This window comes from Taeniopygia guttata, chromosome 3 (assembly GCF_048771995.1).
Source record: "Taeniopygia guttata chromosome 3, bTaeGut7.mat, whole genome shotgun sequence".
Lineage (NCBI taxonomy): Eukaryota > Metazoa > Chordata > Aves > Passeriformes > Estrildidae > Taeniopygia > Taeniopygia guttata.
In genome coordinates, this window is record NC_133027.1 from 74,313,726 (window position 1) to 74,341,390 (window position 27,665).

The window sequence follows — 27,665 nt, forward strand, 5'->3', positions numbered from 1 at the left end:
AAGAAGGCCAATAGCCTTCAGGGTTGCATTAGAAAAAGTACTGCTGTCAGGTCAAGGGGGAAGATCCTTGCCCTCTCGTTCACAATGGGAGAATGAGATTTATTTGCAATATTATGCCCAGCTCTGAGCTCCCCCTATCAACAGGGACATGGGCATACTGGGTCTAGCAAAAGGCCATGAATATGATTAGGGGACTGGAGCATTTGACATAGTAATAAAAGAATGCTGACAATGTTCACTCTGGAGAAGAGAAGGCTCACAGGAGATCTTAATGTTGTCTCTAAGTATCCAAAGAGAGGAAAATAATGAAAGGGAAGTTATAATCTTGCAGATGTCCATTGGCAGAAAAAAAGGCAATGGGCACAAAATAAAATGCTGAAAAGTTCATGTAAAGGTACCTATCAATCTCAGCTATTCTGTGACTATAATAAAATGATATCAATAAGAAGTAAAACACCAAAAAAAACCCAAACCAAAACCAAAACAAACAAAAAAAAGAAGACCCCACCAAAACCCAAAACCCAGCAGAAACAGAACCACAGCAGAAGCTCCATTGCTTGATGAGCACAAAAAGATGATTTGGACTCGAATTATGGAATAGGAAATAAAATTATTTAAGATAATAATTCAAAGAAGGATTAGCACTAAAAAGAAGAAACAGTGAACAAACCTAGGAGTGGAGACCAGAGAAAGAGTGTAAAAGGGAGTATTTGGAATCTCTAGGACTTTAGATCCTCATACAATATGTATAGTGATCCTACAGTTTTAGGATCAAATTTAGACTATTATGTTTTGACCATTTATCTCAACTTGTCAGAAACAGTTGTTCAACAGCAACTTTAAGTGATAAAATCAAAGAATCCTTAAGGTTGTAAAAGTCCTCTAAGATCATCAAGTCCACTTCAGATGGCACTGTAATTGGCATAGTCTAGACTATGGTATAAACAGCTAGAAATAACTCAGCTCTTGAAGAATACATGAAAAATCCTCCCCAAGAACATGCTATTTTACAGCAAGTGGCTTTCTGACAGCAAGCTTCACAAATCTTATGCAAATGATAAAAAAGATTTTGCTTAAGTTATAAAAGAGTTATGATTGCAACGAGATATATATACTGCCTGCCAGCTCCATATGAGCTTCTATAGCATTCCTACAAGGGCCAAACCTCAATAACCAACCTAAATAACATCCTTTGGAACCTGATATGTGCTTTGCCTACATCTGTGCTATGTGGCTTACAATAATTTACCATGTATCCGGCTCAGCTGAGATGACTGAACTCCAACCTTCTATTAATAACACATTAAAATGATATTTCCTTGCTAGAGGTTCTCGAGGAGTTGCTCCATCAAAGCCCATCATATGAAATAGTTGAGGAGGTTGATGGAAAAATAACAAAATAACTAAGATTTTCTGAGGTTGGACATGGTTTGTGTCATAGACCATCTCACTTGCCTCTTTTATAATCAGGATAAAGAGTGTGAGATTTCCTCTGGGATTATTTATTATATTCTTCAAGGCTTGGATTCCCAGCACAAAAAAGGAGTAAGGAGGAGGACTAGGATGACAAACTGCCTCAGCCATTGAAGTGAAAGAGTCCATGGCCATCTGGCCCTAATTTGTGATGTCGCAAAATATTTCACTTTATAGTGGAAAAACCCTAATGACGTAATTCCACCAGCAATAGAAATCTACACGATAGTCCATGGACACTAGGGCATATTCTAATCATAGTGTTTGAGAACTGAACGTGCACTCCCTTACCTGGTTGATGTACCAGGGATTGGACGTCCCGTATCCACCAGAACACACCAGCAGTAGCCTGTGGAAGGATGGCACTGCACTGGTTTGTAGAGGCCGCCCTGAGCACACTCTGGTATGAACACATTGTCTTTCTGGGGCTGCTTTGCTTCCTCCAGGGCTGACTGAAGTTCTTGATCACATGATGATGCTTTTGGATGGAAAAGAAAAAGTACTGAAGAAGATAGATAAAAAGAGCCTACTCGATTTATCAAACAGATTTTATATCTTTTTTTGATTGCATGTAAGGACTTTCTTTGTGAAAGCTTGCTACAGCTCAAATACCAGCTACATTGGTTTAGGCTATATATTATTAGAAACTTTCATTTCCTTTTCATCCAGCTGCCTTATTTTCTAGTTCTAATAGCATTTTGAACACCCCCTTTTCTATATTTGATATAATCTATGGATAAGCATATACTTTGTGACCTTCTAAAAAACTCCTCATACACTCCACAGTCCCTAAAGTACGGATTCTTTTCAGAGGTAATAGTAAAAATCCAACTTCTTAGGATTCCTTAAATTAATTATTCATCTAGATATTCATTTGGATGTTTATATTCTGCTTGTTCTTTCCAGGTTTGAAACAACCTCTTAACACTGAGAATTTTTCTACATTCTTTTCTGGTGATTCTAGTGTTGGCAATGTATCATTTGCTCTGGAGAGCAAAGACCCATGAGAAGAATACATTTTCATGTCATGTAATCACCATGTCTGAAATCTTTCTGAATGTGTGAAAAACTTACATATCTATACATTCTCAGCCTTTACATGAAACTATGAGGCAAGGGGGAAAGAGCAGAAACCATAGGACCTGAGAAGGCCTGTCAGTTTGCACCAATCAGAAAAATAACACCTCTGCTGAGGATTTTTGGTCACTAATAAACCGGTACATGTGAAACTTCAGAGACAGTAAATAAGAAAGACTGTTTATTCAAGCCATTATTTTTCCAGGGACTTGAAAATCACCTATCATGTGAAATTTAGATTGTTAAAAAATACATTTCTAAATAATTCCCACACTATCCAGTACGAAAAAGATATTAAATATTTGAAGAGCAAGAATATTAAGCACTCTACAGACATTCAAATTGCTAACAGGAAAATTTCAAGCCAGTAGAATTTCAATAAATAACAGACTTTCTTCAGTTAAAGAACCATCATTATAATGTTACAATTTAAAAAAAAAAACAAAAAACAAAGTGGGTAATGTTTGTTCTTCTTTCAAACCAGCTAAAGGATTTACTTTTTGACTTTTAATAGTTCAGAGCACAAAGAACAAATTGAATCCTGACTGAATATTCTAGTGCATTTTAACAAATTTCAGCTCTAGGGTAATCTTGTTTTCTTTTATCCACAGAGTTCAGAAAATGCTTTGCAAACTGTAGGCACCAATAGAAATTCACAGAATAATACTGCTCCTTGACAGATTTTTGCACTTGTAAATGTCCAAAATCAGTAAGAGTTTTGTTGCAGGGGAAAAGGTGGAAGCTAAACACCTTCATACTTTAAATGACACACAATTCCATGTATACAATGGCCAGATTTACAAAACAGTGTGCTTTTTTCCAGTCCATGTAAAAGATTTTAAAAAAGACAATATCACTTTCTAGCTTAATTACACAAGGCACAGATGGAGGTCCTTAGCTGACTTTTTTTCCCTCTTTTGTTTCATGCAGTATTTGAACAGGGTATCTAGCTAAATTGATGATTGTGCATACTTTTGTTTTGGTCTACCCACTGACAAAAGAGAGATTGAATACCTCTCAAATTTCCAGTGCTTAGCTAATAAAGTGTACTTAGAAAATCACTGCAGTAAAGACAGAAACACTCTTTTAAAAATGGAAATAATAATCATTTTTGTGTTAAAACCTTCACAGAAATAACTATTGTTTGACAAAGTAGAAATCTGTCACCAACATCATCTTAGAGTAGCCAAAATAAATGTTCCCCTCAGTGAATCTGGATTACAATGAATATCAAATAACAAGCTGTGACAACTCTAGAAAACACCTCATTTAGCTTTGTTGTTCACTTTTTATGTTTTGTATACAATTAAGCAAAAAAGAGCACATGGGGTGAAGCAGCTGCCATGAGAGAGAGGAAATAATTACTTTTTAAACTCCACTAAATTAATGTCTCTTTCATACTGATAAACCTTGTAACCATGCCATTAGTTACTGTGACCTTCTCTTGGTTTATGTCCTTGTAACTAGCAATACAATATGGCAGATGTGCAGGTATTTTTATCTCCCCAAAACCCAGCTTTGTATGAAAAATACATTTGTATGCTCCCAGCTTTGTTTAGAAAATACACTGGTGTATAAAGACCACATAGTCAGGCCATCTAGATAAACAAAATGTATCTGGACAGAGTGTGTGTGATGGAAAATTCCCAGTGCAGAAGCAGATATGAATTTTTTCAGCTGTGGGCAAAAGCTACACTCCCTAATTTCTGTGAAGCTCTAGGCTCAAGCCAGAAATTCTATCTTTTGCACTAGGTCATGTTTCTTCTGATTATTTTGTTCCCTTATGTCAGGTTTTAAATCTCAGCGGCACAGAAAAGCAGAATTACGGGGAAGATGTCACAGGAGGGCTGAAAACGTGGCTTACAGCTTTAGGAGAGACAGTCAGAAGACTGCTTAAACTTAACATCAGAAGTTAGACTGGAAACAGAACAGACAGTAATTAAAGGAAGGTTTAAGATAAAGGACTTTCCCCTTCTTGAAATTTTCAATTTCTTATCTTTCTCTTACAGATAGGAAATTTTAACAAGCAGAGGAACACTTATCACTGAGCTTAAATTAGTTTTCAGATAAAATCTAGATTATTTCTAACAAATTAGGAAAAAAAAAAAAAGAATAGGATAAACACTGCATCTGTCAATGCTCTATGAGCCAAATGACTGAGTCTTATTACAAATCTGCTGAACAGAGCCATTGAACAAAAGTGCAGAATAGCTTGTAATTTTTCTCCCTTATACAATGGCCCATGGTCAGCTATCAGGCCATCTGCCCAAGAGAGTAATTTCTGAAATCTAATGTTTTGTACACTTTTTATGCAGCTATTTGTGTTACCATTACTACTTCCCTGTTTGTTTTCCCCGCTAGAACATTGATCCTACCTAAAGGAAAACTGGTCTCAAGTGCTTATCTATAATCCTGCCCGCCAGAACCAGAACATTAATCCTTTGTACGATTTCCTGTCCGAGGGAGCCATTCATCCACTTTCAGACTTTTCTTTCAATTATTTACAACAGGAGTAGTAGAAAGATGCAACTGTAGCCCTGTGATGCTAAGAGCTCTTATCACAAGAGCTACCATACCGCCAAAAATAATTGCCTTTGTAATGTCAGAAGAGTCATGGTCAACAAATGTTCATTTCCCAGGAGAACTAGTGATAAATGTCATTAACTTAGAAAATCTCTGACAGTTTGTCCAAACAATCTGACAACAACTATGAACTGGAACCATAACAGATGGATGCCAGAAGTTCATAAAGTGAACAGTAGGGAAAAGGATCTATGCCACAATAAAAGTAGGATAAATACCTTACTCACTAAAATGCATCAAACTTTCTCTGGAATGTGTTACTACAATAACATTCCTTCTGGGAACAGAAAAGCCCTGACACTTCAGTTTCTTCTTTTAAAGGAATGTTTTTACGCTGTTGTTATTTTACTTAATTCCTTCAATTTTACCTTGCCAGAAAAAAAAAAAAAAAAGGTAATTTCCAAGCGTCTTATTAAAAAATATAAACATGACTAAAAGTATATAAACATAGCTAAAAAAAAATTTTAATTTTTTTTTTTGCATTGTCTACCACATTAGCCAGTGCTATAGCTTAGCTGGAGTAATTTATTTCAGGTCAATAAAACTTTCTGCATTTCCTACCCAAACTAAATTTTAATTTAGACTTATAAGCATTACTGATTCAAAGCAGACATTTCAATCATATAAGAAAATACATCTTTTGTCCAGTTTATACCAAGAGCCTTTGTACCATCCACCCAATGGCCATTTCTGAATGACAAAGTAAAATTCTTGCTCACGACTAAGAGTGAGTTTAAAAAAATGCCTTAAATGTAATGTATGTTACACTTCCTATGTCACAGTGCTATTCCATTTCTTCCCTCTTCATTTTAAAGATTAATTACTAAATAAATTTTTCATATTCTGGTTTAATATGCCTTTACAGTCCATTACAAACAACCAGCTGAAGTGCTGTCAATAAGAAATACACTTCAGCTAATGACAAACTTGGAGAAATTTCATGTTTTGTATAAAATCTTTGGTCAATTTTTTTGCCAGTCCTCCTTAAGAAAGCACTCTGGATTTCAATAAATCAAATTAATTTACAAGATTTTTTAAAATTAAAACTTCAGTCAATTAAGAAAATTTACATTATTTCAGATATCTCTTAAGAAAAAATATCTCATCTGTAAGAGGATGTAACACCATAAAACCTTATTTATTAAAGATTCCACTTAATCATCTCTGATGGGCTACCTAAAATGTTAATTAGTGTTTACTAGGGAATGTCCTAGAGGAAAATAGCAGTGATTTTCTTGGAAAAGTCATCCTGAATAATCTATTTAACTGTACATTTTTCTGTTGCACATCTAAAACAACAAGCACCATATTATGTAAGTTAGGATAATCATCTTGATAATCTTATAACAGGCTCCTTATTTCAGAAATTCAAGCAGTTTTTATGCTGTATCTTATCACAACTTCTCCCAATGTGTAGATTTTCATGATTACAAATAATTTAAGTTGGGTTGTTTTTTTTTTGCATAAATGTAAATAGCTGTATTTATGTCTAAATTTCCGTGTGTCTGCAGTAACAAGTTGTCAAATCTGCAGAAAATTACAAGGCATCTGTATGGTACTTTAACATTTCCTGCCACTATAAAACATTTCCTTCCAACTTCCTTAACCCCACAATGTGTATATAACAAACAGAATCCATTCCAAGAAATTCTGTTTTCAGTTGGTTCCTTCTCCTCCTTTTCTCATTATCATAATGGGCCATGAAAGGGCAATTTAGACAGCCTAGTTTTCAAGGTAAATGGATCTTTTATTAGGGCTTGAAGCTCAGTGTTCCCTATAGAAAGCAGGTAAAAAGAAACCTGTGAACAAAAATACATCCAAAAGTGATAAGCAAGTTCTAGAGAGGTACAGTGTAACATTACAGGCAGTTAATATTGCAGTTCTACCCTGTTTCTGGGAGGATATACAGACAGAATATAATCATGTAATCATACCTAAATTGTATGACAATTTCTGCTAATCAAGAGTGTTCTCAAAATCATCTCTCTGTCCTAGCTAATTAAGCCTAATTTAGCATACTTCAAGTACTGATTTACAGAAGCTTTGTTCTAGTTTATTTCAATACACCATGATTAGAATGCATAAATACTCATCCTGTTGAAACCCATGAAACCTCCAAGAAATTTCACATCTCATGAGAATAAGAATTTGATCCATTTGCTTAGGATGAACCCTCTTTGAACCAATGAAGTTGATGCACCCCAAGGAAACTGATCACAATATGTTTTTATATTTTTAACTAGTTTTCACAGTATTCAAGTTTCTTTGAATGGAATTCCACTTACATTACACCAAATTGTATTTGCACATATGACCAAAATGTTCACTTTAGAAAGAAAAGTGGGAAGTGAGATAATTTCTAGTCAAGATATGTACTTCCTGCAGAGGAGTTGAAGTTGACTGAATTGCAAAATGGTCCACTACAGCAGTGGCTCTATTAATCTAACTCCAGCAAACAGACCCCCTTCAAGGTAAACTAACAGGTTCTTTGCCTGTAGCTGACCAATTTCAATCACCCAGAATCCATCAGTTCTGCTCCTGCTATAAGCACAGCAAGTACAAATGACAAAAAGTCCCCAAATTATTTAATTCTAGAAAAGGAGAGATGTAATTCCATGGCTTTCTATTTTTTTATGGTTTCCAGCTCTTGTCCAGACATTCTCTACCATGACAGATTCCTTCCCTGAAGATGCAGATGAAGTGGTATAATGCACTTTGAATGTCAACTGCCTACCCTTTTTGTACAGTAAACTGTTTCCTTGCTCCTCATGGCCAGAGCATGGGCATCTCACACCAATCTTTTCTAAGGCTGTTTTTATTCAAGCCAGGACACCTGTTCTTAGAAGAATTTATCTGCCTGCCGCCTCTTGACACTTTCGAGTAACCTCGATTCGAACTGAAATAAAGTGCAACTCAGTGCTACAAAAAAATGCAAGAATTAATTTGCTCATGCTGCTAGTTACTTATAAAGGCTGTTCATTAACCTGGATCAAACAAAGAGTATTTATGTGGGCCAGGTTTCCCCTAATAAAAATCCATGGAAAAATACCTACTAAATACAAGGGACAGTACATCAGGTCTCAGCTGAATATATTCATCTGCAAGTATGTTTCCAGTTAAGCCTAATATTTGTCCATGGACCAAGTACTGATTGTAAGGAATAGGTAACATTAATAAACACTCAACTTTAGACCCAACATCTAGATGGCAACCAAAACCTAGGACTAAATTACAGCATTCATACTCATCTGGCGCCACATGTTTTGATTTATGTTAGGTTCAGATGCGCATCAGCATGAGGGTTCTCAAAGCCTGGAGGAAGCTGGCAACTTTCCTACCCATATTCTTTCTCATTTGTGAAAAAATTTGTGGGAACCAAATATTGCAGGCCCCTTGTGTGCATTTTCAGAGAGTGCTCAGTGTACAGCTGATCACTATTTTGCACTTAAGGAGCTTGGGCCGATGACTGTGGCTCAAAAAGCAAAAAGCTCATTGCCTCAACACAGCCCTAATTATTCATTTATGTAGTTTAGTCCATTGAACAAAGAAGGACAAATCACAGACAGATGCTCTCATTTATCTATGTGGTTTCATATGCAAAGACACTGCAATACACAAGGAAAATCCTCTGAAAATGCACTGAGCCCATTGAAAAAAATATTCAAAATACAGAAACCACTAGCCCCTATTTAACTTTACCTGAAAAGACTATAATCATAATCAATATACTTTACTGGGATACAACAAGATTTTATCAACTTTTACCCTGGATCCAAGCAGCCAAATAGCCCTATATCTAATCAAGATTTCTGAAATACACAAATTCTGTTCTACCAACTGGCAAAAGTTTGGGGGGGCATAAGACAGAGGTCTGAAATGTAATGGGATGACTTGTTCTTTAATCAAAATCCAAAACAACTTTTCTGCTGGGATGTTTTTTTAATGTTTCTGGTTTAGAGAAGTTTTTGCACATACCTCTGCAATTCTTTATTTTCTTAAGATTTGAAATCCTGTAACCACAGTAACTAAGAAAGACTATAACCACAGTCACTGCAAAAGAAAAAGAACTTTTTTGCCTCAAAAAGCCTGCCATTTTAGCATTCTATTTGCTTGCTTGTTTATTTATTTTAGCCCAACTTCTTGGTTAAACAGATGAGAAACATTATGCAAGTATTCAAATTCATGCTCTCACAGAGGATGAATTTTAAATAATCAGCTATTCATTTGTGATCCTTTTTCTCTTCTCTGCCATTGAACAGATTAAGGGATCAAACTAGCTACTGCTTTAAAACCAAATGTAATTCTCAGTTTTGACATTCTTAGTCAGATTGAATAAAACAGTAGCGTGAGATCTGTCCCAACTTGAAAACTCACACAGAAATTAGTCTTCGTTTATAAACATGACACAATAGGATTCTAAACATTTAAATATTAGCATTTTCTTCTACAGGAGATAAATACGAGAGAAACATGAAGTGAGTATACATTAGATTATAGATAGGAGTTACTTCAAAGATGTATTTTGCATTAGTGTCAAAATTCTTGTATTGAATTTCCTTGGTCAAATATTTTATTGTACCATCCATGAAATGTGAGAGTGCAGTAAACCAAAAGCAGCATATTTTTGTTAAATCTTTAACAGCAGTGTGTGAAAATAATAGCAAGCCTTTGTAAAGTGCCAGGCATAATTCAAAGACTGTTTACACCCTACCTTCCTCAATGTATCTTTAAAAAGTACCTTTTCACAAATCAAAAATCATTTAAATCCAAATGGTCGGTGTCATGGCATCAGACTTCACAATGAGAGAGGAAAATCTGGTCTTCTGAAGAGATGAGATCCCTCATCCTGCTTTTGCTCTATTAATGGGAAGAGCACGGATTATCATCTCCAGGTGTTCTTGCTAGGCTTTGTTAACTTGACTTCCCTAACATGAGAGAGGATAACGTGCAAATGACTACCCCATTCTGCAAGGATACATCTGAAAGCAGTTATTTGCTAAATGGGATGAAATCTGGTTTTCCTACATAAGAGGAAATACTGTTACCTATTATTGCTACATATGGCTGCCTCATCCTGGCATAGCAGGGCAGCCCCACTGTGTTCAAACTGCAAAACCAAACAAACAAAAAAGCCACCCCCCCAAAATTACAGTAAATGAAAATCACTGACTTGTTCCAAACAGAGTGGCTGGCTGGCCAGCTTGCTATAGCAATCTGAAGGCTCATGCATTAAACAACATTGCGCAAAGCTATCATTCTTGCTTTATGAGTATATTGACCAGCAAATGCTATTCTTCTGCCAGTGGAAAAATCTCTAAATTTTCAAGAGAGATTTCAAGTGAAAATAAAGCTGGTTCACTTTTTCCATAGAGCTGTGAAAATTAAACTCTTTGCCAGGTAAGCTGAGGATACATATTTGTTTGAATAGCTCTACTAAAAATTAAAAAACAAAACAAGTAAACAAGGGTGCCTAAATTCATACTTTGGCACTTAAATAACCCAGCCATCTCACACGAATGTTTATTCATCTAGCATTTCCCCTCCATGAAACAGAAGTTGTTTCTCTTCCCCATTTGGGAAACTGAGTGTGTGGATATGACTTTGAATACTTGACCTTAGGCACTCAAGTAATTTTCCTTTCAGAGGTGTACAGTGGCATCTCTGGCTGCAGCCTGTGTCTTGTTCCTGCCACTGGTTCACACTGCTAATGCTGTTGGCACCATGCAATGTTTTCCAAACTTATTGCTTAACTCCTGCCTGAGGTGACTGCACTCCACCTACATTTAACTTTCTACGTAGCAACTCACTTCCACCTTACAGACAGAATCATCACTACTGTTGCAGAAGCCAGTTGAGCCAGGAGGATTTCTGTCTCTTTTATGGGAATGCAATAGTTTAAAATGCCCAGATATGGTAAATAAATAAATAAATAAATTAATTAATTAATTAAAAAAAAAAAAAAAGAGAATGCTATCTTGAATTTTGGTAGCTCTCCTTTACATGTGTCAAAGTATCTTCCAAAATGGTCAATACTGTCTGCACCTTTGCCTAATTCATAGCAGACTGGAAGGGCATTACAGAATGGTAAGAATTTGGCCCTCTGGCACTGAGCAGGAACACAGATATTAAACAGACTGCTGAGACAGAAATGCTCCATTTTTTCTTCAGTATTTCAGATAGTTACTTTGACAGCCATAATACAAAAGTTTATGATATCATTGCCACTACCTCCCCTTAAAACCTACTTGGTTTAAACAATCCCAAAATTTAAAAAATGTAGTAATACCGAGAACATAATTACACCCTTAAAACTAACCTATGACTGAGGAATCAAAAACATTTCTACTGTTATTTCTTCTTCATCTCATCAAAGAGAAGGCAGGTGGAAAATGAGCATGAATATTATTGCTTCTATAATAACAAGGACTGTGTTGTGCAATGAAAAATCTTTTAATAGAGCGACAAACATATTCTCTAACGTGATATTATCTGTTGATGATACCATTCCTAGAACTCTTGTCCTCAGTATGAGATTTGACAACAAGAACATGAAGCCTGGTCAAAAGGTAACTGCAGTGCTTTAACCCTGCATAAAGCTGAAGGCTCATCTCAGACTAAAGGCTGTACAGGTCTTTGCTCCACAGCACACTATATCCAAAGCACACTATTTATATAGCACGTAGGACGTCAGTATTCATAACAGGAGATCTCCAGGATTCAGAAAGAAGATTGTTTACTGATTTTGGCAAAGTTTTGCGTGCAATAAAGAGGATGAGCCAAAGAAGAGTAAAAGCCAGAAAGAATATTCTAATACTAATTCTTTCGATTCAAATAACTTTTAATATAGTTTTCTGTTGCTCTTTCTTTTTTCCTTTTGTCATATGGCCATGGCTAAACTTCTCAGCCTGTGCTTTGGTTTCAAGAGCAAAGACAAATCTTTGGCTTGGCTTTACCTTCAAACTTTGGAAAAAACCAAGGGCAATCTAAATTAAAAATTCCAATTTTACCCCACTTTCATATCTGTTTTCAAACAGAAATATTTTTTTGAAGAGTAGATAATGCTAAATATAATGTGAGAGTGAAACATTGCTATGCTTTTGAAGAATGGGAGACCTAAAACCATACTGAAAAATTCCAGGCCAAAATTTATGCTCCTATGAATTGGAAACGTTCCATTGCAGTAGGGATCAGCAGGAGAAAAGTTAGTCCCAAGAATATTCAGAAAAATTTTAAAGGATTCTTAGATAATGCATAGTAGAAATGACTTTTGAACTAGTAAAATGAGAGTTTTAAAGTGTCTAAGGATCCTTAATCTTTTACAATCCATGACTACTTTATGTGCTCAGAAGATCATTATTTTAAGTGTTTAACATGCTACACAAACAACTTGTATAAATAGTACTGGCCTTGCAAAAATATTTCCCAGCAATCTACTGTGTGTGAGAGTAAAGAGCAGATTTCCCAAAGTGTTATTTTTCATTATGTTTGCTTGGCATTTCCATCCCTTTCAGACCTATTCCCATCTCATCTCCCCACACAGACATGTACAGCTACCTCAAGCCAGGTATATATATATTTTGAAGCTCTCTACAACTAAGGAAGAAAATCCGAAAGACTGGTTTTGGCAGTACTGCTCAAATTAAACTGATTATAAATATTTATTTTTTACAATGAGCATCACAAGAAAGAGCAATGTTGGCATTTAATCACCTAATAAGGAAATATTTTTTTAACACTTACGTGAAGACAGTACTGTTATTGTTTCTACATATAATGCATTGTATGCTTTTTGTTCTTTTTAATTTGGGAAAACTAAACATTGTTTAATGTCTAGACAATAATGAAAAAGCAAGCTCACTGCATGATGATCCCAGGAGGCTGTGTAGCTATTGCAATCAGAGCTGTTGCTAATTAAATGTGCCTATTGTTCCAAAGCATTTGGGGCCAAACCAGTCAACCACTGGCATAATTAATGTAGTTCACAAGGGCCTTTAGCAGTACTTGTTTTCATTAATCATGAGGAACAAACACAGGCTAAAGAAGAGTAGAAAAACCTGAGTATTTACAAACCTGCTTACTTTGGGTCTCATTTGGAAGCAACTACCATATAATCCCATGGCAAGTACTCTTGAACAGTAGTAATTTTTCCTTATACACACATGCACATTTTCATGAAGATAGCATGCAGGAGAAGACAAGGCTCTCCCTTGCATCAAAGGGGCAAGCCTAGCCTCTTTTTCTTATATTCTGCATACATATTTTACAATGACACAATGACAGGTATAGTTTGTAGAATGAAGGGGAGGAATCTTTAAAGTTATCAATCAGTTGCAAGGAAACAGATGTAAATTCAATGTCATGATTTATGTGACCAAGACACTGTGATCAACAAAAAAAAAAAAAAAAAAAAAAAAAAGGCATGCAAAATTGAAAAAAAAGATGCTTTTTTATTTTGAGAAATACCACTATTTCAATTGGTCAATACATCTTTTTCTTCACTTCCACCTGCTATACTGCATAAGTCTGTAAAGCTCCATATTATGTTCTGTAGTCCTGTACTAGATGCTGTCTCAACCATCTCTCTGATGAAACCTTTCTTCTGCTTGAATTGATTTGTCCAGACTATGACAGTCCTGTCCAAAGCAGGGCCAAGATTAGAGCCCTGGAGTTCCTGGCTAGCTGCCTGAATATAAGCAATGAAACCACACTGTCTCCCTCCACTAGCTGACATCAGATGTTTTCCCATACAATACTTTGTAAGCTGATTAAGTCGCCACAATGATATCCTGAGGAAGTGATTTTGGCACTAAATATAGACCAAGACACTGAGCACTAGTCAGTCAGACCAACAGCATTGACATTATGACACTTTTATTGAGTTTTATTTGAAAAACTCAAATAACTTCCACAAGACAACTCACAGATTTGACTAAGGGGATACATTCTTACTTAGAAAGCATTCTAACTTAGGATAAATTCTTATTTAGGAAGCATTGTTACTTAGAAAGGTACTGAATTAATGTTTAAAATATATTTCACTAGCTTTAGGGTCAAACTTCTAGTTGCTCCCACATTTTGGTATCCTTCAGTCTCCTGCAGTGTGGGTAACACAACTGGACATCCTACACAGATAGGTAACAACACCTTTCCAAGTTTACTCAGTCTAGGAGTCAAGCTCTCTCTCCTATCCTTTGCAGTCACTCCTCAAATGGGTACTCCTTAGAACTCTCAGCTTGGTTTTGGAGTCACTGTATTTTCAGAGTACAGCCTGCAAACTCATAGCAGGATCAACAGACTTTATTTCTTAGTTATTCTGCTCATAAAGCCTCCAGTTTATGCATCTGGCTGTCTTAGTTAAAGGAGAAGATGAAAGATTAGAGAGATGATAAATCAGTGTTACAGGAAATGTTAACCAGCATTTGAGATTGTACAATGATATCTAGGGAAAAACTGAGAAACAGGCAGTGAAGATCAGCTATTGACAGGACAGAAAGAAGACTGCAAAGAAAGGATTGGAATCATAATGGGGAATTCTCTGTTTGCAACCAGCTTTGAGGATGAATAGCAGAGACTATAGTAACATTGAAGAAAGCTCCAATAAAAGTAGATATGAAATAAAAGATAAACTAAGCTTAAATATAGTCCTTTGATTCATGAACTTTTCTAATCATATAGAGAATAAAAAAACCTGAAGCAAGGCATTTTTTCTCTAGCCTTGCTGTTGACAGAGGATGCCCTATATAGAAGCCACACAGGCTCATTTTGACAAGAATTTTGAAAAGGTAAGTGCACCACAACATCTATAGCATCATGGTTAATTATGCGACATATTCTCTGATGTGTGAAGGTATTTCTGAATATTCAATTTTTCTGAATATAAATATGATTCAGTGTGCAAAACACATCGTCTGGTGACAATTGTTGTACATAGCAATAATAAAGTACTTTATTCAGCCTTTCAGCATGCAATACCAGTGGAGTAGAGGAGCCTTTGTGCTGACATCACGTTCATTAAAGTCAAGAGGAATTACAGCTATGTAACAGCAGCAGGATTGGAGTGGACTGTCCTGTTGTCACTTATTCAGCAGACTGATATACTACATACTAGGTATTTTAAGAAATGGGTGTGCACTGTGTATCTAAGAGTAGCCATAACATCATCATTGGTATTGTACCATTAATGTCCCCATAAAGAGAAAAAAAAAAAATTAAAGAAACCCTCCAGGTCTGATTCTCCTCTCTCCTCATAAATCTTCCAGTGGGATTAGCTTTGTAACTGCAACAGAGTCACTCCTATTTACACTACTCCAAGTAAAATGAGTCTTCATGCCCGCTGAAACGAAATAACCTCCTCCTACAGTCATTTTCTGTTATTATATTGGACCGTTTAGCTAAAGGAATGAACAACGGGATGTGTGACCACATTAATGTTACTGTTCAATACTAAAGATGTTGGTAGGGAAATGGGAAGAAGTGACCTTTCAAACTGCTGACATTTATACTGATATTTTTGGCTTTGATGCTTCTCTGTTGTATCAATTCATAGGAACTTAAAATCACATCCTAAAAATGATCTTAGATTGCTATTAAAATCTGATTAAAAACAGAAAGAACAATGAAACTGTAAGTCCCTTAAGATAAGAGACAACCAAACAGGACAGCAATGAGATTAGCAATTTTCTCATTACTTTCTGGCAGTTTGAGATTATGACTTTAGCTACATAATGGGAGTTTTAGGAAAATCAGAGAGGAAACAAGATCAGAAGTTACTTAAATTTCTCCTCCCCAAACCAGTTAGGCACGTAAACAAAGAGAAACCATCCCTACCTCCTTGCCAGCCAGAATAACTGGGCACAGGGATGTTCTGAAAGAGTAAACTGCACCAGAACAGTGTGGTCATGAGTCTCTGCAACTAATCCCACCTCTGACTCTGTTAAAAGTCTCCATTGTATCAGAGTATGTGGATGAATTTGGTAAGCAACAGGTAAACATAACCACCAGTCTTTGGCAGTTCTTTCATCTTTTGGAATTTGCTTTAATGCAGATGTGAAAATTTGGCCTAAAGACTGAGGGAGACACTCAACCTTCCTATGGTTTGAACTTGAACAGATCTTCAAATTCTGAACTACTCTCCTGCAAAAACTTTACCTCAGATTTTGGAGGCACTTGAAGAGTTAATATGACTTCATAGTCCTCTGCTTCGAGAGTAAAAATCAATGAGTTTGTTGCCCTGATCTAACTGGGTGTACTGGAATATAATTCAGGGGCATTAAAAGTCACCCACGTTTGAAGAATTTAATTCTTTATAATGCATTCTAGTCCCACAAAAACTGCCTCTAATCATTCCTTCAAATAGAGGAATTTTGATAAGTTGCTTCATTTTGATAAGTTGCTTTTACTCACTGAAGAACAAAACTGGAAAGTATAAATATCACAAAGATCTCACTGGAAAGCAATGGTACAAGGTAACTCACTGTTTAAATGGCAAGAAATAATTTTTTTCATAGCTTGTTATGACTGTAATACAGTTGGTTGAAAAAATTTATTTTGACTGTCTGCTGGAAAAACGAGTATTTGAATAAAAATATGGTTTTCATTCAAATTATTTATTTTTGATAAAAAAGGGTATAAAACGAAACCCCTCAACAAGTTGTTTGTGTTGAACTTCACAGAGAACAACACAATACAAGATTCCTCAAGTATCTGAGTTTATACAATGTGGAGATGATTATGTTCTACATATACTGTCAGCCTAAGGACCCAGCCCTCAAAAAAGGAAGAACTAATGAAGTTTTAAAAATTACAGCTCCAACAAGACATTATAATGTACTGTTAAGGTTTTGAGCCAAAACCATTTGAAGATATTTTTAATTGAACTTTGTCTTGAAAATACATTTTTTTAGATGAAAATACATACATTTAAAAAACAAGTTCCCTAGTAAGTCATGTGTTTTCCACAAAAGACTGCATTTTTAACCAGTTTGGCATATTAAGCTTTGCCCTTTCTTTTCTCTTGTGTTTTGACCAAGAGAATTTAAGACTTGAAATTTAATTTACAGCCTTAATTGTATTTAAACATAGTTTTATTTGTGGATGAGTGTAGATACTTAGCCTGCTGTTTTTAAACTAAAACAGGTATTAAAAATTGCTTAATGAAAAACAGTGGTCTGTCTCTTCAACCACTGCTTCTTCTCCAGTAAAACAGAAATCTAGTGCATTGTGGAAGCAATACTTAATGTTATTCCTAGGCAGTTATTCCTATGCATTGCAGAGTGCAGGGACAACATAGTGCCTAACATTTATTTGGAGCCATCCTATTTGAGAGATGGCAGAACACAATGTACAGAGTGAAGTAAAATGTAAAGCAAGCCAGTCATAACATAATAGTTGGGGTACAGATGAGAAGATCTCCAAGTGGGTTTATGTACTTTAGCAAGATAATTTGCCTACAAGAACTTCCCTTGCTCTGTTTACCCTTGGTGTGGAAAGGTGGCTCTACACTGGAAACTGCAACTAAAAAAAGAATCCAGTACATTGCATTAAGGACAGGGTAGGGTAAAGGATCCGTGGATGACAGCATTAACCTTGGACCTTAACAGTCCATCAAAGCAGACACTGCAGTAAAGAGTCAGACTAATGCAACACCTTCACTGCACACACATGGCCAATGCACAGATTTGGGGGTGAATTCCACCCATCACATAGAAGTCACTGTAGGAGCTGAATTTCTCTTGATTTTGTACCAAATGGAGAGTACTAAAATTACTGATGAAGCCTCAAAAAGTTCTTGCATCACATGGCAATTTGCTACAGAATTAAGGAAAAAGCCAAGAAATATATTTTTTTTTAATAATTAAGCAATGTGTGAACCGTAATACAAGCTGTCAGTCTCTTCAACAATTTTGTTCAGAGATACATGGCTTGGCAAATAAGAAATGTGGAATTCACATGTGATAAATCATCCAATTAAAAATCCCTCCAAATTTAAGCCAACATGACTAGCCATAACCTGATCTACCAGGGAACATTACATGGTCCTTCCACGTTCTGTATTTCCAGTAAAAACAGTCAGACTTTTTTTTTTTCTTTTCGCAGATCAAGCAGTAGAATTCCACAGTCCACATAACTGGTTTTCACTTCTTTTTCAAACAAAGCTTATTCAATTATTGGAAGGGTAGATAGCAGGTCATTTGATTTATCCTGATAGAAGAAAAAACTGCATCTCTGCATAGAACATGGACATTTTCTTCTAACTATCAGGTCACCGGATGATGATGAAGCACCTGGCAGCTCTTACTGTTTACTCTGTTGGAAGACCTGTCTTCTACATACCACCCAGCAATCATAGTACAGCCATAGCCAGAACCAGACTGTCTTGACTGAAAGTTTTACCTATTTCCTAGAAAGATTATGTCGTTAGATATGATCCAGTCTAATAGTTTCTGTGCATTAACATGATTTACATGATTTGTTTTCATCTGTCACTAAAATACAGATCATTAACCTGACATTCCTCTTAGTATTTATGGACCTTATTGATGTTTTTATGATTATGCAATCTGATGTCTGGCAAACCATAGAAAGCTGTGGGTAGGTGGAGGAGTGCATGTCTGAAAACTAAAGGAGAACTACAAGCAGGACTGTTTTGTCATTTACTTGCTGTAGAAAGTAATGTGATATAATTAAAAATGGTCAGGAAAGATTACTATCTTTTGGCATCAAATTTTAACGTATGCTGTAAAATAGAAATTATCAGCCTTTTATAAAACAGATTTTTTTTTTCCCTCCCCACAGTGGGGGTCCAGTAAAGCCCTGGAACATCCTGAGGATAAAGAACATCAACTGGATGTAAAACAGAGCTCTTTTTCTAATGGTTTAGAATGGGAGGGTCTTCCCCTCTAGCGGGAGGAAAAAGCTGGAAATGGCAGTGCTTGATCTTTTTTTAAGGTTTTGAACTAATATGTAAAATTAAAATGAAGATAAACGAAAATCCTTGTGAAAAGGATTATTAAAGACAGGACAGTTCTATAGTAAGCATGATCCTCCAGCCTATGAAATAAGAATGAATCATAATATACAAGCAGTGTGGGGAGATCTGGAAAGTTTAATCTTCTTGGATGACTCTAAAAGAATTGAAAGAAAACAGCAATTTTCCTTTGCCAATTTAGGTCAGGCAAGGCAAAGCAAGGCAAGGAAAAGAAAGAAAACCAGAGTATGAAGAGTGATTTTGTTCACTAGTGAAAAACATGGAGAGGTTGAAGAGTACTCTTCCCTCTTTTGTTACAGGTAAATCAAGACTACAGTATCATTAAAAATTGCTGCTAAAAATAAGATAAAGTTCTCTTAGGAACTAAGTCAACCATTTACTTATTTTCCCTAGTGATGTGAACATTCAGCAGGTTTTAAGCTGTGAGTTTTTCAGCGTCCAGAGGGCATCTTGCAAGCAATATTCAGAAATAATTCTATTCTAAGATTATTGTGGTTCTTGATAGAAAAACAACAGCAAATGAAGGAGGAGTAAAGAGAACTATACTCCTACATTTTAAAATATAACAGTAGGGCATATAACAAGTTGTGACAGTGTCTCATGGATCTCCCTCCCCAGCAGTTTCTTAACAATGTGAGGTTTAGAGTAAAATACAAATCAGAAATTATAGTTCACTCCAAATAATTAAGTTCCTTCTTGAACTCTAAAGGGAACATTTAGTGAATCAGCTAGAAGAGTCAACCCAAAGAGTCTGAGAAGGCTATAAAATTGTGTTTTGGAAGCTTCCAGTCTTCATCTAAGTATTTCTTACTAAAATTCCATGCAATGTTTTTGACGTTAACTGCCATGTACCATGTACTTTGCTGAGAGAACAGGCCAAACAAAAATTGTTCTAACAGCTCATGTCTTTCAGCACCCACAGATTTTACAAGGCCCAAAAGGCAGATCTGTGGCTAACATAAAATCTTTGGACTTGCTGTAGATGTCATGAAATAATGCTAGTTCCTTTGCTTGTGTAGGGAACCAACCTGCAAATAAGCCCAAGGTAGAAATTTCACAGTAAAAATGTCTGGACTTGAAGTTGTCTAAAATTTGTCAGATGCAGATTACCCATTTGTTATGGACTGAGTTCCCCCTGACAGAATCCCCGTGTTGACTTTATAGCCCACTGGGATGTTTGAAGACATTTAAAATCAATACTTGTGCCTTCTATTCTACTTTCCTTTCACAGTTTGAATTGACATTTTGAGGGTTAAAGCCAATTGCATTTCAGATTCTCTGATTATCAACCTCTGTGCCAGAACATTACAGATTTCCAACAGGCTGTTGTAACTTTTAGCCCATGATAATGTCAGATACTCTAGGCATGACATGGATATACTTCAACAATTTATTACCATGTTTTTGACTTTTCCAGCTATGGCTAATGACTGCATTTACAACACAAGCAATTACCACGGTTGTGTGGCTCATACCTCACTAATTGTTGGAAAGAAACACTGTCTTTAGGGCTGAAATGAGCTAGTAACAAGCAAAAAGCTCCAGTTTTTCTGTGCAATTCAGTGGTTTTCAATTAATCGACCATTTCTACTCAGGCTCTTTCCCTATGCAAATCTACTTAACTTATTAATTTGAAGTCCATTTCTGAGTGTCCAATATAGACATAATATATTAAGAGCAAGCAGGTGTCATCCTCACCTGCCCCTCCTTTAATGCCAAATACAAGCAAATTTGAGAATGGAAGATTAGCCAGGGTTCTGCAGGACAACATATGAGTTCCTAGGACCCCCTGCTCAAAAAGACAGGCAACAAGATTTTAAAATACTTTCTTCCCCCTCTTGACTATGTTCTTTCCTTACTTTTTTATGATATCCATTTTGATTTCCTTCTGTTACAATTGAGTTCATATCTCAAATCTCCACAAGCCTAATTCAAAATACCTCTAGAAAACTTCTAACTACTTTGTAACAAATATGTAAGTGGAAACATTCAGCTGATCTTAATTTTTCCTTGCTAGCTCACACACTTCAACTGCAGGTAATTTATCTTCAGTGAACACTAAAAGCAACATCTGGAAAATGCAACAATTAATGAGAATAAATAAAAAGTCACTGAGCTGTTACACAGTTTTCTGTCTCTAGGTTATTAATTTTCCTATGCTTAGAAAGGAATGGCTCTTAGAATTGATGTAATTGGGCACATGAACTCTTACAGAAAGAAAATGCTTTTTTGGGCTTTTTTTAACTTTAGGACTGACTTTTGTCAGGATAGGCAAAACAGTAAGACATTGGTCAGGTTGAGTTTGGAATGAACATGAGCATCAGAGTATGGAACAGTTTGTCTTGGTCCTTTCAGGAGGTGACTTTCAGGGAATGGTCAATGCTCCAGGGTACCACTGGAACAATTGCCTCTGAGAAACAAAACAAGCAAGCTAACGAGACAGAAACCTCATTGACAACCAGTGTAGTTTCCATGTGAGCAAAACTCTAATGTACAAATGTTTGAAGTTGTCAGATGACGCAGCAATAAAAACTACATTCACCTCTTAGAATGTCACTCTGTCATATTAATCAGTCTCACTGGTATACTTTGTCAACAGATTCAGACTATACAGACAGATAAATGCAAGCAGCTACTTTGTATAGATACAGACACATAATTATCACTTTAGATTTCATTATTTTAGTCTGTTAAGAAGGTATTCTCAGCAGACATTATACCAACTGTTTTCATTTGCATTTGCAGCCAGTCCATTGCTGTATGTGCACGTCAGTGTTTTCCCAGATGGTGTTTTGAGAATGAAACTCCTGTTGGATCGAACTCTCTGGGACTAATTGATAAAATCTTGCAACAGATTTTTTAAGTCCTGAAAATTATAGTCTGTAGCAAAAAGGCAGCAATAAAACACCACTCCATTGTGCCAGAAAATTAAATTAAAAGCTATGTATACCTTTCACATGCACATAGGAGAAGTAAAAAATTATGATGATGATGATTCTACATTTCCAGAATATCCAGAAAAGGGGCTGAAATCTGGGCACTCTTGAAATCATGAAAACCATAGTTTGAGGAGACAATTCTGATTTAGGATTCTTCAATCTGGACGAAAAATGTCATGATCACATAAACCTGACCCTGCCTCAGAAACCTTAATGGCAGATCAGGATTTTCCCTGGGTCGGCCCTATTTTATGATGGATTATGTATGGCTTGTCTACTAGCACCTGCTTAAAGCATATAAGCATAAAGATGGCAGAAATCATGGAGCTGGCACAAACACTGCATCAGGTGCTTGTGTGGCTCAGCCTAAATGTGAACTATTGGGTCAACAAAAAAAGGCAACAATTTCTTCCTCTTTTCTATTTTGGTCATACTGCTCATACTGGATCATAAACACAATAAACATCAGTTTTATAACCCCTTTACAATGCTCATTAAATACACAATCAACAAATGTATGACCAATGAACATATAAATCACTACAGCTAAGATACTATTACATCTTTACAGAAACAGATGAAAGTATAATAATAAGAGAATAGAACCAAATAGTAAATAGGTGAAACTGTACTGTATTTTAGCAACCAGAAACAATATTCAAACATTTTTTTAATCTTGAATTACATTATCACCAGAATTTCTAAGGTCTTTAAGTACCTATATAAGTATATTACAGGTTATGGATGACTTTTTCTTTCCTGTATTTGCAGAAGTAATGAAATTTTACATGAAGTATGGTTTATTCTGTGGTGTACAGATTCTACAGATAAATTAATTACTGAGTACTTTAAGAACCTTTTTGAACATTAAAAATATTATCAGTTAAACTCACTCTATTTATTTCTCAGGAAAGTGCTCCCACAACAGACCATTTGAAAATATTGGCTCTCAAATTCAAGCTAACAAAATAAATTTGAAGTTTCACTGGGCATTATGACAAGAATTAAAATGCATTCTTTGTCTATACTCACACACAAAAAATGGTGTACAACCTCTGAAAAATATCACACTGTGTTTCCAAGAATCCCACAGGGATATAAACTGCTGATAGGGCAGATGTAGCAAGGAGAAAATAAGAGATTTACAGTCCACCCCGAGCTGTTCTCAGGGGGCTGGGTTTTCCCTGTTAGAAGATGGGAAAGTATCTGCACGGTCTTCTCCACTCACATAGTACCTGGATTTCCAACTGGTACCAGTCTGGGACTAAGTTCACCTAAAGCACAGACACCTTAATATCAGCTACAGATCTAAATTAGCCGCCATGCTTAAATTCCTAGCAGGAATTTAGACCCTGAGTTCACTGACACACAACAGAGTAGGCTGCTGCATTTTGATGTCTTAATCAGAATCCATGTAGTTCTTTGTTCAATGTTTTCTGTTTATTTTCTATAGCTGTTCGTAAAATTATTACTTCTGCAATCTGATATGGCAAATCCGCAATATTTTCTGCAAAATGGAGAAAGAAATGAGGAGAGTGGGGGTAGACATAAAATATTTACAAAGGCACTGTGACATATGTATAAAATATCTCAGAAAAACCTATTTTAGCAATGTGATGAATACTTTAGTCTAAGTAGGGAAAGAAAAAGTATTGGAAATCATCTTAAATGTACCAAAAGAGCTATTGAGATATTTTTACACAAATCGGCCACTCTAAACAGAGCTATTGTAACATAATCCAGTGTTGATGGCATTTTTGCCAGCAGTAAAATTTGTTTTCAAAAACAAATAGGTTAACTACCACTCCACAAATGCCTTAAGTGAAGGCAAAGGCCTATTTCTCTGAGCCAACAAAAAGAACATACACTAGAAGGCATTATAGAACATGGATATATAATCCACTCATTTCATGCCTTGCATCTTTGAGCCTTGCAAATGCCATTACTCTGTGCTAAATTAATTTAGGCTCATTCAGTCAAATGAATGCACTGGAGAATTAATATAAATGAGAATTTCCTGAGACATTATTTCCTGTCTTCCAAAACCTAAAATAGTTTATGCTGATTTTACTGGCTAATTATAACTGGCAGGTCATTTGCAGAATAGTAAAAGCAAATAACTTCATGAGGGATAAAACCAATTTAATGTATTAATTTTTGACCTTAACTCACAAAAACTTTTCCTAAGGAGATTGATTTCTCAGCTCAAGACAAGTTTGTAGATGACATGTTGATCATGATATATTAGAACATATATTCGAGCAAACACTAGCAAGAAGAAAGCAGTACAGACTAACAATAGTAAGTTGTTAAATAGGATATTTCAGTATCTTTCTTGAAATTTTTAGTTTTCTCTTTTTTTTAGTTATGTTCTATAGGCAGGGCTAGATGATAGTGTTATTTGCACCTCAAGAATTTCTTTGACTGCACTAGGATTACTATAGAAAAACAAGGAAAATATAGGCCATTATGAATAAATTTGGCTCCATGTTTTGTTTTATAAATACAGTTCCTATGCAGAGATAAATTTTCCTCATTTTCCTCAAACAAATACTTTTCAATAAGTTTTCTATGTTTGCATGACCAAGTCTGAATCAGAGTTTACTAAGCTGAGTGAAGAAGACAACTATATTTATCCTTTATATTGAAGCCTGGAAGTGGGAAGATGACAAGTTTACAATCACTGGATTCAGTGGCAAGGTCTTCCCTGCTCTGTACACATAACAGTCTGGAGTTGATTCTCTGTGGATGTTCCCAAAAGCCTTAGCACCATTCTAAGAGGTAATAAGGGAAAAATCTCTTTTTCTTTTTTTTTTTTTTTAAGACCTTAAAAACCTACCTACAACAATCAGTGAGGACACTGTTTTTAGCACCTGGATTCACCTTGATTGATTATGTCAATCTGGCACATCAGATATAGCTACAAATTACAGAAAGGTTTGCTGCATAGTACCTCCTGAAGTAATGGACTGGAGGTCAGCAGTTCCCAGAAATGAACCCACCTTTTTTATTTTGTCTGTGTGTGTGCACTTTTGTGTGCGTGTATGTGTGTGTGTGTTGAAGCTTTGGCAGCTACACTGCAAACTCAAGAAGTCTTACTTTAGTCTCTCGCACTGTAAAAATTAAACAAACACTCCTAATGGTGACAAATTTCTACAGACATATTTTGTGTTACAGAAATCCCAAAGGAGTTCTGCTCTTGCCTACACTGACTAAAGACATGAAAAATTAAATCTCCAGCATGAAAAGTATTTGCTTCAAACTCTTGCCTAGACTGTTTACAGTTCTTCTCTTAAGTGCGTACTGGAAAATCAAGGAGAGGAAAAATTATTAATAATTATTGAACTGATGTTAAAAATAGCTTGTATAAAGGAATCTCTAAACATTTAGCATCTTGCTTTCTTACTTTTGATGATTGTTTGTCTTCTCTAAATGCTTTTGCCTTCAATTCAGTAAAATACTTAAGCACAGTACTTAATGCAAAGCATAACCTCAATTTCTACTGGATTTGAAGCGTGGTTTGGGGGATTTACTGAATAATAGCCTACATCATTAAGGTTGCCTTTCAAACTATACATTTTTCCACAGAAATTGAAACCAGGAAGATTCTCTAAAGTTTATCCCACTGAAAGGAAGGAGCAATGAGAAAGGCATCAAAACTAATCATCCACCAAAGCACTGAATTTATCTGAATACCAGAGTCTTCAGTCTTAGGACATGCACCTGACATTCCTAGTCCAGGTTTAAAAAGCTTAATTCTAAACAGTGATGAAAATAAGTAAAGTCAGAATTCCACATTATTTATTTGAAAAGCAACATAATTAATTCACACCATATCAGTGATCAGTTTGTAAATAGTAGGTTACTGATGTAGCAAAAAGCAAGTAACACTCTCTTTCTAATTCCTGCTCACTGAAAACTGGCTTCTGATGGGAGTTTGCTTCTTTTCAGGTTTGCCTCCTAAGATTTACCACCAAACAAATGTAACCCACACTGTCGTCTTACTCAGTGTCCATTCTCACTACATATCACTCAAAAATAAGCAGATAACAAAGAAGATAGTTAAAAAGACTGTAAAAAATAAATGTCTGACCTACTAACAGATGCAAATAGGTGTGAGCCAGAGACTTTAATGGACTAATATAATTTTAGCCAAGTAAAGCCTGGCCAAAAGTACTTGTCTATAAAGGAAAATATGATGCATGAGCTTAGTAAATCATCACCATGCAAGTCATTAAGGCACTATCCACAAGAGTGGAGGAATGATGGTTATTAAAATGGTTCATGCATATGTTCACATGAGCTTTGCAAAGTAAGAATGACCTAAGTTTCTTACCTGAGCTTTTATTGGTTTTGTTCTGCCTACTCTTTACTTGCTCAGTCCATAAGGTAGGATAACGAGAAGCTATATCTAAGAAAAAAAGGACAACAGAAAATACTTTATAAATGTTAACATTTTTAAAAGTTATTAGCAACTGAATAGTATGTGGATAGCTTTAAAGAAACATAGATCTTGAAAAAAAGGCCACACTGGTTTATAGTAGGGCAGTTAGGACTATTATTAATGCAAAGGCATGGATAGTCCTTTCCTTATCCTGTTTGTACAGAAGATTGAAATAAATATTTTTAGATGAAAATTATGATTAATTAAAATTAAAATGTCCTACTCTGGACTTAAAATATATAATGGCTTCAGACCCAAATTCTGCAAGATTAGTGGTGAGTGATAAGGCAGCCATAACACAGGACTGTTATTGCTTATTTAATGGCAATTAATTTCTCCAGAGGCAAATCAGCCTCACAAAACATCAACCTTTACCATGATATTATTATTCATTATGCTGAGGATAGAAATTACCCTTTGACTTGTTCACTTGAACAGAGTTTTAATCTGCACTTTGGCTCAAGTTTAAAACCTGTGTCTGCCCTCAGTCATGGCAACTAAAATTGCTGATGTTGGTCCACAGACAAAGTCTCATCTCCAGACTATCATACCAAATTCGCTGCCTGTAAGACTATTGTGTTTGTTGTCTTTGTTGTCCCTAAAAGAAGAACAGATGTTTGCAATTTATTGCAACTGCCCCAGCAGTTGTATGTACTCCTAGTATGGCATTTTATGTTCTGGAATACAGTCCATAACTGCACAGTTTAATACCACACTGTTAAATTTGCTCACCTTCTTCATCACCTTGAGGCTGAGTCTCCAGCGCGGGAGCTGAGGCATCATCTGAATTCAGAATGGAAAAGATTTGCAAGGAGACTACAATTATGAGAGTAAGCTAAATAAGTGTACATACATGATTGAAAATACTGATTTGCACATAGCCCCGGCCAGTAAACAATAATTTAAACATTCTTTTATAGGCAGTACACAGCACATATTTATTACATATAGAGACTATGTTTTATAAGTGGATGGGGTTTGAGGTTATGGATGGTGAATTTATTGCAAGTTGTTTGGTGATGCATGAAATGATCAGGTTGCCCTCTGGAGTGTAATTATTCACTTCTAATACTGCACACTGATACCTATAGGTTATAACTGAAAAATCAGCATTTCTAAAGAAATAATTAGATAAATGTATAGAAAAAGTGAGACCTGTAAA

The 27,665-nt window shown here is 35.7% G+C and overlaps 1 protein-coding gene across 6 annotated transcripts in view; it reads right to left on the reverse strand.

The window, feature by feature from the left end:
* The window catches only part of SMOC2 (SPARC related modular calcium binding 2), a 139,669-nt gene that overhangs the window by 41,888 nt on the left and 70,116 nt on the right, over window positions 1-27,665 (reverse strand). For 3 of the 6 annotated variants that reach the window (XM_041715236.2, XM_041715235.2, XM_041715234.2), the window contains exons 6-8: window positions 27,236-27,286; window positions 26,396-26,470; window positions 1,765-1,951 (exon numbers count right to left, since the gene is read on the reverse strand). In XM_041715236.2, the coding sequence (XP_041571170.2) occupies window positions 1,765-1,951; window positions 26,396-26,470; window positions 27,236-27,286 (313 nt within the window). Of the gene's footprint in view, window positions 1-1,764; window positions 1,952-26,395; window positions 26,471-27,235; window positions 27,320-27,665 lie in introns of all 6 variants that reach the window. The other 3 variants (XM_041715231.2, XM_041715232.2, XM_030268351.4) reach the window with 1 other exon arrangement.